Below are 17,268 nucleotides of genomic sequence, written 5' to 3'. Positions count from 1 at the left end.
ATAGAGGAAAAAGTAAGACTAGGGGCGGAATAATCAAAACCTCAGTGACTTCTGGGGCACAATCAAATACACCTGGAGTCCCAGAGAAAGTGGTGAGAGGAGAGGGGCAGGGAGAGAGAGCTGAAGACACAGCAGCTGGAAATTTTCCAGTTTGATGAAAAATATAAACCCAACGCTCCAAGAATATCAGTGAACCCCAAGCAGGACAGACGCAAAGAGAACCACATCAAGGCATCTCACAGCAAAAACTGCTGAAGAACAAGGAGAGACAGGAAAAGCTTAAAGCAGCCAGAAGAAATAAACACATACGTACACACGCGTGCACACGTGACCCAGGGAAACACCCGCAGGAACACCACCGCCTCCTCCTCAGAGGCGATACCACGCCACCTTCCACAGACGACACAGCCGGGGTCCGAGGCGGAGGGCTTTCCTAGAGCCGGGGCCAGGGCCCTGTGCAGACGCCGACCTGGCGCCTCGCCCACAAGCCGCCTCGCCCGCCTGGGGAACAGACAGAGAGTTAGCGAGTTGGGAGGAGGCCTGGACGTGGTGGGAGGGAGCCAGGCCGGGCCTGCTCACTGCCCGCTCTCCCCAGGAAGAGGCCATGCCCTCCATGCTGGGCCACCAGATAGGCCTGCTGACACTGCTGTGGCGGGACAAGGACAAGGCCACCCAGAGCCGCTCCCGCCAGTGTGTCTGCCTCCTCCTCCAGCTCCTGATCCAGCAGAAGGGTGAGCTGTGGGCAGGGCGGAGGCGCAGGGTGGGCCCACTCTTCCCTGGGGACTGGCCCGGCCCCGCGGCTTCTCTGGGCCTCCCTGGAGGTCTGGAGAGGAGGGGTCGCGCCTGAGGCTGCGGCAGGCCCCCGACCGAGTGTCCCGCAACAGGGAGCACAGCGGAGTTCACGTATCTGAACAAAATGAGGAGCTTTGAAGTCAGGGCCCACAGAGAGTCGGAGACGAGGTTCTTCAATCTGGTGAAGGTGGGGCCCATGCGAGCTGGGCCGGGGGGGTTGACAGGCGCACAGAGCCCCAAAGTGCCCAAGATCATGGGACCCAGCTGGTCCACCCGCTCCTCTGCCCACTCTACGGATGGGGCTGACCGAGGCCCCATGGGACCTGCGGGGCGGGGGCAGACCAGGTAGAGCCAGGACCCCGAAGTTCTTCCCTGGGAAAGCGCCCTGTCTCTCTTCCCCTTCAAGTCCCACCCCGCACCCTGCCACCTCTGACTCGGAGGGTGCCTGGGCCCCCCTGGAACGGCGAGTCTAGGGTTCATGCTGACATCTTCAGAACCTCCTTTCTCAGCCCCCTCACTCCTTCTGGCCTCTCCTTTGTGACTCCTCACTAGGGTGACAACCTAGGTTTGCTGGGACTTCGCCTCAGTCCCAGGCAAGCAGGCCGGCTGTCTCCCTTGTCCTCCGCCCACCCTCCCTCGCACGCGGTCTTCTCAGGTTCAGCCCTCACCTCGTGCAGGACTGGGAGTCAAGGGTTTGGGTTTGACTCCAAGCTCTGCCCCTAACTGGCTGGGTGGCTTGGGTAGGCCATTCAACTTTTCTGTGCCTCAGTTTCCCCCCCTGCCAAGTGAATGTCGCTGAGCCTGATGTCCAGCCTGCTCTGGGGACAGGCTGTGATAAAAGCAGAGACACCTCTGTACAGATGGTCTTCCCCTGGGAATCCCTCCAGGGGGCCCCGGGTCCCCCAGAAACAGAGCCTGGGACGGGAACTCCTGTGCAGTTTGCTGAGGCCGAGGACGTGTTCCAGGAGGAGGGCGTAGGGAAGCAAGACGGCGGGGAGTGTGCGCTCAGCCTGACCCACCACGAGGCCTGCAGCGCAGAGCTGCTCCCACCTTGGGGCGGGGCGGGGCTCCTGTTCCCCGAGGCAGGCACTGGCTGCAGGCTACGGGTGGGGGGCGCCTGACCTCCTGGGCAAGGCTGCTTGCTCCCATTGTCCCCAGAGCAATTCTCCAGAGAAGGGGCAGCTGTGAGCCTACGGCGGCCACACTTTCAGCCACTGGGCCATGACCCATGGCCTGTGGAGGCAAGCTCTGCAGGGCACCAACAGCCTGTTGGGGTCAGGGGCTCAAGATGGCCCTTCTGGGGTTCCTGTACGTCTGTGCACCTGGTATTTGTTCTGTTTCTGGGTCAGAGCAGTGCCTCTCAGCCCCCCAAGCCCGCACTGGGGAAAGCCTGGAAGGCTGCTGACCAGGGAGGTCCCCTCGGCCCCTCAGTCCAGCCCCGTTGGCACAGGCCTTGGACGAGAACCTGACGGTGGCCCAGCACACGCAGCTCATCCTCACGCTCCTGCACGAGCTCTGCAGCCGCAACCGCCTGCGCTGCGACCTGGCCGCACAGCTGCTCCTCCTCATCTTCGAGGACCACAGCATCAAGCCGGAGCAGGTGGGCCCTGCGCCTGAGGCCTGCGGGTGCAGCCCTCTCCTCGGTGTGCCGAGTGCCTCCCTGCAGGCACTGGGAGGACCTTCTGGGCAGGGAGGGGGTTGAGGGGAAGCAGGATGGCCACATGTCAAAGGCTGCCCGTGTGTGTGTGCACCACATCTCTTTACGGAGCCCGCCCGGAGGCAGTGGGTCCTGAGGATGCTCCTGGCCTTCAGCCCTGGACAGCCCTGCCTCCAGCTGCCCGAAACAGCACCGCCCTGTCAGCAACGCTGAGCCTCGGCGGTGCCCCAGGGTCCCTGGTTCACCCCTCCTGTCCGACTGGCTCCCCTCAAGGTCCCAGGACCCTGCCATGGGCAATCGGGGTGACACTCTGCCTCATTCACAGCCGGGTTCAGCGGGAGAGAGAGAAATCGCTCCCCTCGTCCAGGATCTGACTGCCCTCAGTCTGGCTAGAACAACCCAGTCCACGACCCACATGGACACTCATGTTCCACAGGGGCTGCCAGGCCTGGTCAACCGCCTTGGCCCCACGAGGTTGATTCCCATGTTCCCATGGACAAAGAGAGGTGGAGAGAGGCCGTGGCAATGGCAGGGGCAGCGCCAGCCTGAGCCGAGAGGCCTCTCCCACCTGCTGTCCCCAATGTGTCCTACATGTGTCCAGATACCTCGTCTTGCAGCAGAGATCACACAGGGGTCAGGCTGTGGGCAGAGGAGACCAGATGCCCTCACGGAGGAGGTGGATGGCCGCCCCAGCAGGGGATGCGAGCAGGAGCTGGAGGGGCAGCCCTGAGGCCCTCTCCCGCCCACCCATCCCTGCACAGGTGGCCGAGATCCTGCAGGGCCTGTTCCTGAAGCTGCCGTGTATCATCTTCAAGAACATCCTGCAGACCATGATGAAGGCTGTGACCATGCTGGGCACCCAGCACACTCAGGAGACAGTTGAGGTGCTGCTGTCCCTGTGCCACCCTTCAGAGAGGTAGGTCATCCATGACCCAAACGTGAACACCTGTCCATCATCCGTGGTCGGTCCTCCCAGGCCACAGACACTTCCTGGATGGACTCCGTTCCTGGAAGGGCAGAAGTGTGCTCGAGCTTCGGCCTAACTCCCTCCTCCTTGCTAGACTCCAGAGCCAGGGCCAGTGGCGTCCCCAAGGACGTCCCAGGCTGAGGGGGTTAGTGGAGGGTCCAGCAGTTCCAGCAGGAAGGAGGAGCTTTCAGCATGGAAGGGCCCTCAGACTCAGAGAGCCCCTGGAGGCCAACCTGCAGGGGGCCAGAGGGCAACTGGGTGACCTGACAATACTACATGGCCCCAAAACAGCTCTGACCAGCACCCCAGGGTCCCAGGCACGCACAGTCCCAGCTGCCCCTCTGGGTGGGGTTTCCCAGCTGTGTTTTGTGGACCGCAGACTGAGGACCAGCAGTGTCTCCCGGGAGCTCCTTATAACGTAGTCTCAGCTCCCGGTGGCTGAGTCCGAAGCCACGTTCTCACCAGGCCCAAGCGGTGAGCGTGGGCTCTGAAGTCAGCGGGGCTGGAGGACCACGGCGTCTCCTGGAGCATCTCAGGGAGCATCGGCCCAGCATGGGGCCCCAGGCCTTTGACGGGGAGCAGGGACTTCTCAGGGATGCAGATCCACGAGCACCCCTCCTACCCCAGGGAGACACGCCCTCCACACTTCTGGCTCTGCGGGGCTCATTCAGTCCTTGGGTCGTGGAGGAGTGAGCTCTGCTGGGGTTGGAGCCCCACTTTATGAGCGAAGAGACAGGCTAGGGAAGGACAGGGTTTGCTCGGGGTCACACGGCGAGGAGGTGTGAAGAGGGAGCGAGTGCCAAGGTCAGGGAAAGCCAGCCCACTCGCAGAGCTTGGAGCAGAGTCCCCAGCCCTGCTGGTCATCAGGATACAGCCTCCTGGACCCCCCCAGATGGAGGGGTTCACATTCCTAGGGGGCCTGGCCACTTCTACTTTAACGTGTGTGGCAGGCCATCCTGCTGTCCTGGGGGTCATGTCCTGCTGGCCCCTCCACCCCTTGTGGTCAGCCAGCTGGTGGGACCAGACTCCCTGCCTCCCAGGAAGGTCATACCCCTGTGGACAGCCCTGGCCACCAACAACCGGCTGGCCCGCAAGGTCGTCACCCTGCTCTACATGAAGCTGAAGCTGCGACCCCCTAAAGAGCTCGTCAGGCTCCCCGAGCAGGCACAGCTCATTTCCCAGCTGGTGAGCAGCCCCACACCCCTGTGTCCCCACCCACGCCCCCCTTGGCAATGGCGTCGTCATTCAAGGGTCCCATGGGGTGCCAGGGTGACATGGTGGAGGTTCTCAGCAAAAGCCAAGGGCTCCGGGTGCTGAGCCCCAGGATGGGGCCAGAGCCACTGGGATTCTCCTGGCCCCAGCCAGGTGACAGGCAGCGGGGCCTGGGGGCAGGGCAGCCCTGCAGCTGCTGCTCTCAGCTCCTCTGCTCAGTAGAGCCAGGCCCTGTGCAGGGACCAACATGGTGCCCCGTCTGGCCCTGCTCTGGCACCTGCTGCAGGCCCTGGGCACCATTTACGAACTCCTCTACGTCCGGGAGTACAAGGCCACAGTGCGCTGGGCCTTTGCCGGCATCCTCCTGGGCCTGCTCACACAGCTCCACTATCTGTTTGAGCTGGACGCGGTCGAGGGCATCTCCGACTACCAGGAGGACATCCTGGAGGCGAGGACCCTCAGCCCCTGCAGGTGAGACGCGTGACCAGGCCTGGGGGCCCAGCCACCTCACGGGACCCCAACTCCCCCTCTTTCTGGTTCTTCCCACATATCCATGGAACCCCTGGTGGGCTGAGAGCTGGGGACCCAGAAAGGACTGAACTCTGGCCCACCCAGGGGGCTTGCAGTCCAGGGTGCGGCACAGGGGGAGGAGCAGCCAAGAGTTTCCGGGAGTGGACCCTGAGAGAGAAGGAAGCCAGAAGGCTCCGCTCACCCGGCCCACGTGGCAGAGAGCAGGTTGGCATGCAGACGCCGACCTCGTGCTGTAGATGGGGAACTGGGCCCCTCACCCCAACTCACCTCCTCTAAACACCCCCACTTGCCCCAGGACTTGCCTGGAGGCCCTGAAGGGTCTCTTCTGGACCACCAACTACTGGGAGGTGTTCGCCGAGCTCAAGCTGCTGAGGGCCTGGGAGCTCTTTGAGCACCTGGAAACCTACACAGAGGGGGTGACCCTCTTGGCCAGGTAAGCACCAAGCGCCAAACTGCAGCCCTGATGGGGCCTTTCCTGCACCCCACACTGGGACCCTGCACTCCAGATTCAGTTGCCTGGACCATGGCCCTGAGTAAGGAAGGCCTGTAGGGGGAGGGGGTCACCCTGGCCAAGATAGAGCCCTCAGGGCCTCCACGCCTGCCTCTTCCATCTGACAGGGCCATGGCCCACTACGACTGTGAGGTCAAGGCTGTCTTGGGGCAGGCGGTCATCTCCCTGAAGAGCTCTGAGGAACGGGACAATATCGTGGCCATCCTCATCATCACAGAGGTCAGCCCCTCCTCGACCCCACCCCTGCCCCTCACCAGTGCCCTCTGGCGCTTAGGAAGGAGGTCAGAGAACTGGACCTCCATTGCCCCCCCTCCCATGTAAAAGCATCCTAGCTTCTGCCTTCCACACCGGACCCACTCACCGTCTGAAAGTGCTTTCTTATGTCTAACCTCACCATCTCATGCTGTGCTGTAGGCCAATTCTCCCTGGCAGCCGTCATTAACTGGTGGGCTGACTGTGCTGACCCTATTCAGTTTCTCAATAGCCAAGAGCTCACCCAGTACACGTCTCGGAAAACCATGGACAATTTCCTGAACCTGGGCCTGAACAACCCCAACCAGCTGGTGCGGGCCATGAGCCTGAAGGGCCTGAGCAGTATCCTGATGCACCCTAAGAAGGTGAGAGGAGGAGATGCCCACTCCTATCCCAGGAAGACTTCAGGGAGAAGGCGGCATTTGAAAAGAGCCTCCACAATGGGTTGAATTGGACAGAGAAGGCAAGTCAGGCCTGGGGCAGGCGAGGGAAGGAGTGTTTGGGAGACCCTGCTCCTTGCATATGACTGAGGGTCCTGCAATTTCTGAGCTGGAGGAAGCTCTGAGGTCAGCGACTTTGGCCTCCTTTCCAGGTAGGACTCCCTTACCCAACAGCGTGCCTGCCAGGTGGTCCTGTTCGTGCTCCATCTGGCATCGGAGGACTCACACTGGGCTGGACAGGGCCGTCCTTCCTCCTCCTGCCCTTTGGGTCTCCTAGAACACATCTGTGCTCCATGGCGCCCCAAGGGCTGGAACTGAGACCCCTGCTGAGCATCAGAGGGAGGCAGGAAAGGGAAGGAGAGGCAGCCTCAGTCGGGCTCAGCGGAGGAGGTGGTGCTGGTGGAGAACCAGGAAGAGCATTTCCGAGGGCGCAGGGCAAGCAGGGGGCCGCGGCGTCTCCCCACAGGTGGTCCTGCTTCGGAACCGGCTGGTCGGGCTGCTGGACAGCTTCCTGAAACCTGAGCCCAGGGACCTCACTGGCCTAATGGAGATCCTGGGCGACATCGTGCACTGCCTGGGCGGGCAGGGTGTTGGCACACTCAGCCTCAAGATCGCCCAGCGCCTGCTGTCACTGTTCGAGCACGTGAGCCACAGGGTGCCCCAGGCCCCGCGCCTGCACAGCTCGCTGCCCAAGCCCGGCAATCAGAGCAGCTAAAGCTGCAACCTGCCCCCCCCATCACCACCACCTGGGGGTTTGTGGGACAAGTCAACAGGTGGCGCCCAGGGGGAACCGTGCCCTAGGAAGGAAGTTTGCGTGAGGCCCATGGGCTGCCTCAGAAATAACCATCCCCAAGCCACATGGGGACACTCAGATGGCCTGGGGTCGGGGGTGGCGGCTGGGGTTGGGGAGAGGGCAGGGGGGCAGTTTATGTTTAGAAAGATGCAGGTGGTCCTGCCACATCGGCAGCCATGTGGAAAATGGAAGGCAAGCCTGGGGCCAGGTAAACGGCTTGAGGGGCTGTGGGTAAACCAGGTGAGGTGAGGGTGGTGAGGCAGACAGGCTGGGGTGGACCTCGGGGGTGGCTGGGCCACTGGCGGGGGACGGGCTGAGCTGTAGTTGGGGTGTTGGAGGTGGGAGATGGAGGCTGCTCTCCTGGAGGTGAGGGAGAGCAGAGGGTGAGGCCCTCGGGGAAGCAGACAGCTTCCGTTTGCGCGGGTGTCCCAGACCTGCGGTGCGGCCTGCCAGAGCTGTCAGGGAAAGGCTACGAGGTGGGGCCGGAGGAGTAGAAGGACAGCCCAGGGACATAGGCACACTTGTTGACCCTTTTCACAAAAGGTGAAACTGAGTCACGCACTAAAGGAGACTGCCCAGGGCTGCAGAGCTGGGAAGTGACAGATCTGGCACAGAGTCTGCTGGGAGTGGCAGAGGGGAGGAGACCGGGGAGAAGCGGTCGGCCCAGGAGAAGCCTGCACATGCGGAGGGGGTGGCAGAGGGGCAGGGACAACCAGGAGAGAAGGCAGTGGCCCATGTGAGAGGCTGATGCAGCAGGTGCTGGGGGCGACCCGGGCAGCAGGGTCAGTGGAGTGGTGGGTGAGGTGGCCGGCTCTGAGCTGAAAGGGGCGGATGTGAGGCCAAGTGGGCAGGAGGAAGGGGCCAGATGCGGTGGTGGCGGGCAGCGCGGGAGGCAGCTCCAATGGGCAAGTGTCGCCCGGCTGAGGGGTGGCCGGCACATCCGTCCACAGGCCCAGGGGGACGTGCGTGCGGGGGCCATCTTCCTGTATGGAAGTGTCATCTACAGCGGTGGTAGGAAGCTCCGGCCGGCACTCCGGACCCACGCCTGGCACGCCCTGGTGCCCCTGCTGCTGCACCTGGGCGACTCCTGCCCCCAGGTGGTCACGGTGAGTGGGCAGCAGCCTGGACAGTGGGCACGGCCGGGGAGCGGGTGGCCGGGCGGAGGCGGCTCTGGAGCACCCAGCCCGGTGAGGAGACCAGCGCCAGGTGGCCACGTGGGGAGGGCCAGACCTGGCCTTGCAGATGGGCTGCAGACAGAGCCCAGGAGAGGCCACACCGCCCCAGGCTCTCCCGCTGTCCAGGACCCTGGGTTCAGAGGCCTCCCCCAGCACGTGCACACACACACACACACACACACACACACACACAGAGTCAGCCTCCAGAGCCTGGCGCTTAGGCCCTTCCTGCTCCCCCTTTCCCAGTGGTGGTGCAGACCACGCCCTGCTGAAGGGCCCCCACCACCCGGGAGAGGCACAGGTTAATTCCCACCAGGGATCCCCAGGGGCAGCCCTGTACTACCAGCCGTTTCCCAGGCCTGCGTTTCCTAGGTCACACCTCCCATCTCCTGGAGTGCCCCTTCTCATCTCTGCACGGGGAGCACCTGCTTCTCACTTGAGATCCCCTGCAGGTGCCTCCTCCTCAGGGAAGCCTTCCAGGCTTCCACCCCCACCCACAGACCAGCGTGATGTCCCGTTGGTCCTGGGCACCCACTCTCTGTTCAGACTGCTCCTCCTCCATGGCCTCAAGGGCCTGTCCCCTCCCCACTGTCCTCTGGTCCCCTGCCTCCTTTCTGCTTGTGCCCCAGATTCATCAGACCCAAGAGCCTGCTGACCCATCTCTGGTGGCCCCACTTGGCTGGGAACCCCCATCCCAGGGAGGGGGTCTGCCTCAGGGCCAGGTCTGCAAGGCCAGCCCTTAGCCCCGAGCCTGCCATGAGGCAGCTGCTGAGTGAATGTGTGGTTGAATGAACGGATACATGGAAGGGTGGATGGGAGACCAGGATGAGGCAGGGGTGCCTCCAGGAGGGAGACTGACAGGTACGGCCAATAAATTCAGAAGGAAAAGAGGGCTGAGGTAATCAGGGGAGGCTGTCTGGGGGAGGCGGGCCTCTAACCAGGCCTCAGAAGCTGCAGTCTTGGGGTAAGCTGCCCAGAGGCCAAGGGCCTCCTAGTGAGGGAGGGTGGGGTGTCCTCTGAGCTGAGGGATGGGCAGGAAGGTGAGGGTGGGCATGGCTTGGGGAGGCGGGGGGTGGGGGGACAGAAGGTCCTCCTGACCAAGCCTTGTCATAGGTGCTGGAGAGAAGGAGCACAGTCTCCCAGGGGACAGAGGCTTGAGCCCAGAGCACCCTGGAAGGGCGGACTCAGGAGGCTGACGTTTGGGAGAGTGAAAACCGAGCGGGCCAGTTCTGATTCAGCAAGGGAGGGAGAGGCCAGGCTCGGGATGAGGCTGTCTTTATCAGCTCGGCCGCTGCAGCAACATGCCGCAGACACGGTCGCAGAGGCCAAGGTGGCGGGCAGGGCTGGGTCCCTGTGAGGCCTCTCTCCCTGGTGTGTAGACGGCACCTCCTCACATGATCGTCCCTCTGTGTGTGTCTGGGTCCTGATCTCCTCCTCTTATAAGGACACCAGTCAGCCTGGGTCAGGGCCGCCCTGTGACCTCACTTACTTTCATCACCTCTGTGAAGACCCTGCCTCCACAGAGTCACGTCCTGAGGTGCTGGGGGTTAGGACTCAGCACATGCATCCTGGAGAGACACAGTGCTCCCTGTCACAGGGACACAGAGCCTCTCTGAAGGTGTCCCAGACCAGGGGCATGGGGTGCTGTGAGCGAGGGGCTAGTGCCTTGGGGTTGGGAGGGAGGCCCTGGTGACACTGGCCTCTCTGGAGCCTTTGTGTGAGTTGGAGCAGGACAGCCACAGGCTTGAGGGTGAAGTCGCTGTTTGGGGGTGCAGCTCCCCTCCATGGCACATGCTGGCTGCACGGCCCGGACACAGCTGGGAGTGGGGTCCTTGCTGGGCTGGGCCGCTCGATGGCCCTGGGACAGCAGGCTGCAGGAGCCACTGTTCCCGGGGGTCTGCCCAGGAGGGCCTGATGACAGGGAGGGTGGTGACCCATGCCTCTTGGCCTCGCAGAAGACCAAGTTCACCTTCCTGCGCTGCGCCATCTTGCTGAAGTGGGAGTTTCGGAAGGAGCTGTTTGGCAAGTTGGCCTGGGGCAGCGGCCTGGGCGCCGAGAACGACATCTTTATCTACATGGTGAGATGCTGGCTCCCCCCCAGCACCCTCTCAGGCGCCCCTGGATGGGGAGGCGGAGACGCTGGAACCCCCTAAGTGGTGTCTGACTTGGTCCTGCGGGTGTTTAAGTGTCCGCTCTGCGCGGGGCTGGCGACTTCAGCCTCTGGGAGGGAGGCATCCTCCCTCAGCAATGGAGCGCGGGGCCTCCAAGGTGGGCCATGCGGGAGACCACCCCCACCGTGTGCCTGCACCCACGCATGTCCCGGTGCAGACAGGGGGACGGTCCTTTAGTTACCAGAACCAGGAATGGGCCAAACTTCAACCCGCAGACACCCCTGGGCCCACGTCCCCCACCAAGGAGATGTGGACGGAGGTGGGTGTGAACGGGGTGGTGTGAGCAAGAAACCCCACAGCTCTGTTTTCTAGCAGCCAATTTATTTCTGAGTCCCGTCGCTCACTCTGCCAAAGAGTGGAGCAGGCCTGCGGTCCCCGGGCTAGGATGCCTCCGGCGACTGCGACCCAAGTCCCAGATTCTCCCTCAGCTTGACCGAGGGCGTGGGCGGGCCCAGCACCCCTGGGCCCCACCGGGTCTTGTCGAGGTTCGAGGGCGGGGGGCTCCTGGCCCAGGCTGGGAGATGGCGAACGTTTCCTGGGGGTGCTGCCCAAAGGTGGGGGAGGGCTGCCTTCTGTTGGAGCGAAGGTCCCAGGGGAGAGGGCAGCCCTCTCAGGGCAGTTGTGAGCACAGCGTCCCACATGGGCGCCGCCTTCCTGGGCGGGGTTGGGAGCCAGCTGGGGTGCCTCGGCTCTGAGTCGCCTGTTTCGGTCCTTCAGCCACTCTGTGTTGGGTTCTTTGTCTTTTGCTTAGAAACGTGTATGAGCCGTGAAATCTCCCTGCGACCCGGGTCTGGGTCCTTGGCCGGTTATTTGTCCTGCAGCTGTTTTTGTCCAGTTTGTGACTTGTCCTTTTACTTTGCTGATGGTTGCTCTGGTGTGCAGAACGTTCAGACTTTAAAGTAGCCGAATGAACGGCTTCTCCACGGTTCGTGCTTTTGGGTCTGATAGGAAATTCGCCCCCGCTCCGTGCAATCGCACTCTTGCCGGGAGTGGTCCCCGAGACCGGCCTGCAAAGACTGATTGGGGGTGAGTTTGGCTGTGCCTTTCGACTCTGGTGCAGAGCCGAGCTCCTTGCCCATGGGAAATGGGACGCTGGTGACCCAGCGCACATAGTGGCACCACATGTACTCAAGCTGTCCCCCGTGGTGGATTACGGTGATGTGCCAGCCGAAGCACGGACCCTGGGGGCCCAAGGGGCTGCTGCACTCAACCCCTCATGGCCGTGGTGGTGACTGTCACTGTCCTGTATCCATCAGGATCCATGCAGGGGACAGACAGCCCAGGGTCATGTGAGCAGGGAAGGGTCAGTATAAAGGATTATTAACCTCAGCAGAAGATTGGAGCTAGAAGGGGTTGGCTGATAGTAGAAAGAACTCTAGAGGATGTAGCACAGGGCGGTAGCACAAGTGACACAGTGTACTGTGACGTGACATGGAATAGCCACGCCTACTCAGCTGAGCTAAGTGCCCGGGTGAGGGCCCCTCTTGCCCAGGTGAGGGCCAGGCCTCCTTAGAGCAGAGCCGTGACTCGCTCAGGAGCAGAGAAGTCTGTGTGGAGGAGAAATTGCTGGAAATAAGCTCTCTGAGATGCCAGGACAAGTGACACCCATAGGGAGATGGCACAGGAGACCCTGCTGCAAAACTGCCCCAGGGGAGGCCGGGGAAGAGCCGCTCCCAATTCATGGTGCTGGTCGCTGTGCCCTGCGGGGCTGAGTGCTGGAGAAGCCGGATGCGTGCAGGGCCCCGGCGCTAAGGAAGCCGCCCCGTGCCGCAGGGGCCTGATGCGGCACAAGCCTGCAAAGCGAGCGTCGGCGTGGGAGGAGAGCCCCTGCCTCCTGCAGTAGCCCTCTGTGGCTGTCCACCGGCGGCACCGTGGGCCATGGGCAGAGGAAGTTGTTCACAGGGCCCAGATCCACTCTTCCAGAGCAGGCAACATGGGGGAATTTGGAGCTGAGAGGCCAAAAAAAATCAGTGATGGGCACGGAAATCTTCCACATTCCATGTGTGTCTGAACTTCTCATTCTATCATCCATGTGTCTTAACCTCACCTTCCTACTTTCCATCTTTTACCTCTGGATGCTGCATTTTGGGTTAGTTTTTCAGATTTATCTCCCAGCTCACTAATTCTGTCTTCATCCATGTGTGATTTTCTCTTAAAACGGTTACTGACTTTTTCCTATCGATGGCTGTAGTTTTTATTCGGTTTCTCTTCTGTGTCTCTGACAAGCCTGCCGGTTCTTCCTGCACAGCCTCGCGTTCTCTTCTCATGAGCTCCCGTTTTCCCCAAATGTAGTCATTACAAATCCTTATCTGACACACCTGAGTGTCCAGTCTTGCCACTGGTGGTATTTTCTGGCTCTCGCTCGTGCTGGGTTTTCTCCTCATCTATCTTGGCATTTTGAATCACGGGCCTTGCTCTGTGTGTGTCCCACAGCACTGGGACAAGAGGACCCATTGCAGAGTCTCGTGTCTGCTCCTGCCGGGCATCCCACTGCCGGCATCTAACTGACTTATCGTCGCCGAGGTCCCAGAGGATGCAGGCGGTGTAAACCCAGCTCCAGATCCTCACGTGGCTCCTGGCCGTGGTTACCGTCCTCAAGAAGCGTTTCTTATCTCTTGCTCCTAAACCAGGCCAAGATGGAGACGACTTCCTTTTGGGCTCTCTGCCTACCTTTGGAGTCTGTCCATTCTGGATTCTGGAGGTGGCTCGTTTATGCCAGAGTCCACGTGTGCCCTGATGGGTCTGCCCACAGGGGTGCCTCAGGCAGCCCGAGTCGATGCCACCTCAACCGGGGAGCCGGCAGGGCCCCAGCTCACTCGCCCATGGTTCTGGGTTTGTCCCTCCACTTCTGCCCTTGGGGTTTCCCTTAGCTAGTCCAGCTAAGGACTCTGAAAGAAATTTATGTTAGAATGTTAACAGATTGTTAATAGATTCATCTCGGAACTATTTCTGGGCATGGGAAGGTGTATGCACTGTCATTTGTATTTTATTTAGTACCCAACTTATCAATCTTATTAATTTATATCTAAACAGTGCACCTATGAAAACACTGAACAGTCAACATTATGACGTTACATTTGCCCATTACTAAGGCAACTCGTGCATTTCACAGAGTGCATTTCCCTGAACATCTGTTTACATATTGCTTACAAACTTACTGAAATGCTGCTGATCGCTTAACTCAAGGCCTGAGTTTAGCCATCAGCTTCTCCTGACTGTTTTGAGTGCAGCAGACAAGATGCAGACGGCGAGGGCTGGAGCTGGAGGCCGGGCCGTATGTCTTCCCTGCCCCGTCCTCGCTTCACCCTCTTGTTCTTAGGCTCCCCTCCTCCCCGTCTAGACTTCCCTGGGTTTGCAGAGATTTTCCCATTTTGCACCTTCCCAGGATTTCTGTAGTTTTACTCAAAAGAAAATAGTTGCTGTCTCGGGCTGGCCCCGGTTTCAGGGCCTGGTTCTCCACTGACGCCTGTGGCCAGGACTCGCGGCCAGGTGTTGCTGACAGTGGGGCCCTGTCCGCGGGGGATATGTCACTTGCACAGCTGCCACCATGAAGCAGCTCCCGCCACCAGGCCAGCGTCTTTCCCAGACCCCTCCCTCTTCAGGAGCCAGCACTCCTGCCGCACCCGTCTGACACGTGGACCCAACCTGCAAGCCTTATTAAAAGCGCCTTTCATCTGGTGTTTTATCATAATCGAGACGTGGACTATGTATTTTTCACTAGTATTTGAAAATAGGTCATTCACAGCTCTCCGCTCGCAGGCCGCCGGCCCCCTGTGGGGCACTGTCGGACCCTGTCCCAGCCTGGGGGCCGCAGGGGGCCGCAGGGCTGACCTGCGAACGGCTGGCTTCTCCCTGCTGCCTGCATTGCACGGTCCCCTCTTCCCAGCCCCGCAGATGGGAGCAGGTTCATGTCAATACCTTATTTTCAAAAATCATGAATACAAGAAACAAAATGTCCATATTTAAACACATTCCCACTTTTAAACGCCAGTAAGATATCAAATACTCTAGGTTACAGTGTCCCTTCTTTTGTGTCACAACCTCCTTTCTGTTTTGTTTCTGTCCACGCCTCTCTTTTGAGCAGCGTTAGGAATTAACTCCCGGCCTGTGTTGGTTTCCGGGGCAGCCCTAACGGAGCGCTGCAAGCCCAGGGACCTGAACCGCAGGCGCTCCTTGTCTCAGTTCTGGGACCTAGAAGTCCAGGGTCAAGGTATCGGCAGGGCCATGCTGCCTCCCAAGGCGCTAGGGAGGACCTGTCGCGTTCATCCATTCCAGCTGCCGGGGGGTCCCCCGGCTGTGGCAGCGTCACCCGGACCTGCACGCCGCGCTCTCCCCGTGCGTGTCTGTCTCTGGGCCCACACTTTCCCTCTGGACGAGGACACCAGTCAGAGTGGATCAGGGCCCACCCACATGACATCACTCACCTGGGTCACCTCTGGAAAGGCTCTGTCTCCAGATAAGGCCCCGTTCTGAGGTCCTGGGGGTCAGGACTCCAATGGATCATTTTCAGGGGACACATCTCAGTCCGTCACTGGCCTGCGATGGAGTCCGCTTGCTGTACAGAGCTGTTACTTCCACGGCCACCCTCGCCGTTATGCGCAGGGCAGGGTGCTCCAGCCCGCCCCGTGGCTGCCCTCCGCTTGCAGTGTCTTTCCTGTGAGCGCTGTCCCTCTGCTTTTCTTCTTTAAACGTCCTTCCTTCTGGCCATGTTAGAATGTTCCAGACCCTTCCTAGTTGTTTCCTTCTCCAAGACGTGGGATCGACCAGCCTCCTGGGAGGCCTGGTGTCTGAGTAGAAACCGGCTGCAAGCCCTGGGGTCGGCTCTGGGAGGGCTCAGAGGACTGGCGGTGGCCAGTGTCTCTGGTCAGCCACCCAGCGCGGGCACAGAGCAGAGAGGGGTTGTCTGTTTAAGGTCACAAGTTGATGACCAAATTCCTAGCCTGTGTGTTTGTGACAAGAAGGTGACTCCGATCGAGGGTCTGGAGGGAGGACTTCCGTGGCTGCCAGGCTGCCGTGGCTGGAACTGCGGGAGGAAAGAGGGAAGGAAGGCAGGTGGGTGGAAAGGCGGCTCTGAGGGTCAGCCCGGCGAGTGGGGAGCCAGAGGGAGGACGGCCCACGGGAGGACCCCACGTTGGGCAGGGGTGGCCTGGCAACAGTGCCCCCACTGTGGAAGCACCCCCATCCTGGTAGACCGTGGCCTGGGTGTAAACATGCAGTGAGCCCAAGGATCTCTCTGTGAAGTGTGAGGAGTGGCATGGCACTCGTCAGCATTCTAGTGCAGGTGACAGAAGAACCAATTCAAGCGGGCTTCGGGAGTCAAATGAGCTGGTTTATAAGCCTGAAGAGGCTCAGAGGACGCAGCCCCAGGAAAGCTTGATCCAGCAGTTGGAATGAAGCCACCTGATGTGTCCCCTGTCCCACCTCCTTAGTTTGGCTTTATCCTCAGGTCCTGAGGCTTTCCCTGTCTTCCCCTCTGAGAAGTGGCAGCTGCAGGCCCCTCGTGCTCGCAGCACACACCCTGGAGAACACGCAGCCGAGGAGGCCCCGATCCTGGTGCAGAGGGGCCCACCGGCCCTTCCCCGCACACCGTTGGCTCTGACGGGCCCTGCGTGCATTGCTGAAGCTGGGGATGGGATGGGAACCAGGCACGGGTGGGAGGGGCAGAGGCGACGTCCTGGAGGACATTCAGGACAGTGAGGGAGGGTGGCACACACGGAAGGTCCTGGATTCCCGTGACACAGGCTCCCACCTGAGATGGGGTCGAAAAAAGGGGTTGACCTTGTGGAGCCTCGGCTCTGCCAGCCCCTCCCTGCCTCACCCCTGCTGGGGCCCAGCCTCCTGGCCCTGGACCCAGACGGGGGTCCTGGGCCTCCTCCCTTCAGGCCTCGGAACTGCTGGGCTGGCAGAGCCGGGTCACAGAGGCCAGGGAGCCACCTGGGCTCCAGCCCGGCCATGGGCTGCTGTCTCTTCCCCCCCACCAGGTAGAGAGCAACTTTGGCAGCTACCACCAGTTCCTCATGCAGGCCCTCATGTACCTGAGCAGCCCCCACCACAGCATGAAGCTGGCGGCCATGAGGTTCATCGGTAAGTGTCGGCCCCGTGGCCTTGCGCTCCCATCCCCGGCGCCCACCAGCCTAACTAACCCTCGCCCCGAGCTGCCACCTTAGACAGCTCAGCTCCACGACCCGGGGGCCACTCCAGAAGGGGCAGTGGCGCTGGCCCCACAGGGCGGACAGGACGGGCCCCATCAGCCAGGCTCTGGTCTCCTGTCCACGCCGACTCGCCGGCCACCCTCAGTGGCCGCAGGGACACACGCGCCCTCCACTTCCCTCACTGCCCCAGGAGGACTACTACAGGACTACTTTGCCGACCTCTGCGTCTACTTGACAAAGAACGACGTGCAGATCCTCCTGACACGTGAGCGGGGCCTCTGCGCTCAGCCCCCGCCAGGCCACCAGGGACGGCGTCTCTCTCCCCTGACACCTGACAGCGTCCCTCTGGCCTGGGGGACTCCCCTCTTCTCCTTGAGACTCGGTTCCACGACAGGCTTGTGACCCCCCACCACCACACCGCCCCCCCCACCACACCCCCCCCACCACCACACCCCCCACCCCACATGGGCTCCTGGGACAGGGCCGTGAGCCCTGCCCCTAAATGCACTCCTCACATGGAAGCCCCGGGAAGGGCCGTGTCTCCCCAGACCAGGGCTCCCTGAGGCAGGGTCTGGTCTCCTCCATCTGGACATTGCTCAGCACCCAGAACAGGCA

General features: G+C 61.4%; 1 protein-coding gene across 1 annotated transcript; it reads left to right on the top strand.

Annotated features, from left to right (window-relative positions):
- The first annotated feature begins 3,524 nt into the window (after positions 1 to 3,524).
- On the top strand, positions 3,525 to 17,055 carry LOC106827547 (maestro heat-like repeat family member 5). The gene is made up of 10 exons (XM_044781057.2): positions 3,525 to 4,601; positions 4,915 to 5,099; positions 5,455 to 5,592; positions 5,778 to 5,889; positions 6,144 to 6,287; positions 6,829 to 7,005; positions 8,106 to 8,261; positions 10,286 to 10,408; positions 16,483 to 16,585; positions 16,844 to 17,055. The coding sequence occupies exons 1-10, from the start codon at positions 4,530 to 4,532 to the stop codon at positions 17,053 to 17,055; spliced, it is 1,422 nt and encodes a 473-aa protein (XP_044636992.2). The 5' UTR covers positions 3,525 to 4,529.
- Positions 17,056 to 17,268: the final 213 nt, after the last annotated feature.

This window comes from Equus asinus, chromosome 12 (genome assembly GCF_041296235.1).
Source record: "Equus asinus isolate D_3611 breed Donkey chromosome 12, EquAss-T2T_v2, whole genome shotgun sequence".
NCBI lineage: Eukaryota > Metazoa > Chordata > Mammalia > Perissodactyla > Equidae > Equus > Equus asinus.
Note: the sequence above shows the minus strand (reverse complement) of the source record. Positions and strands in the feature narration are given on the sequence as shown.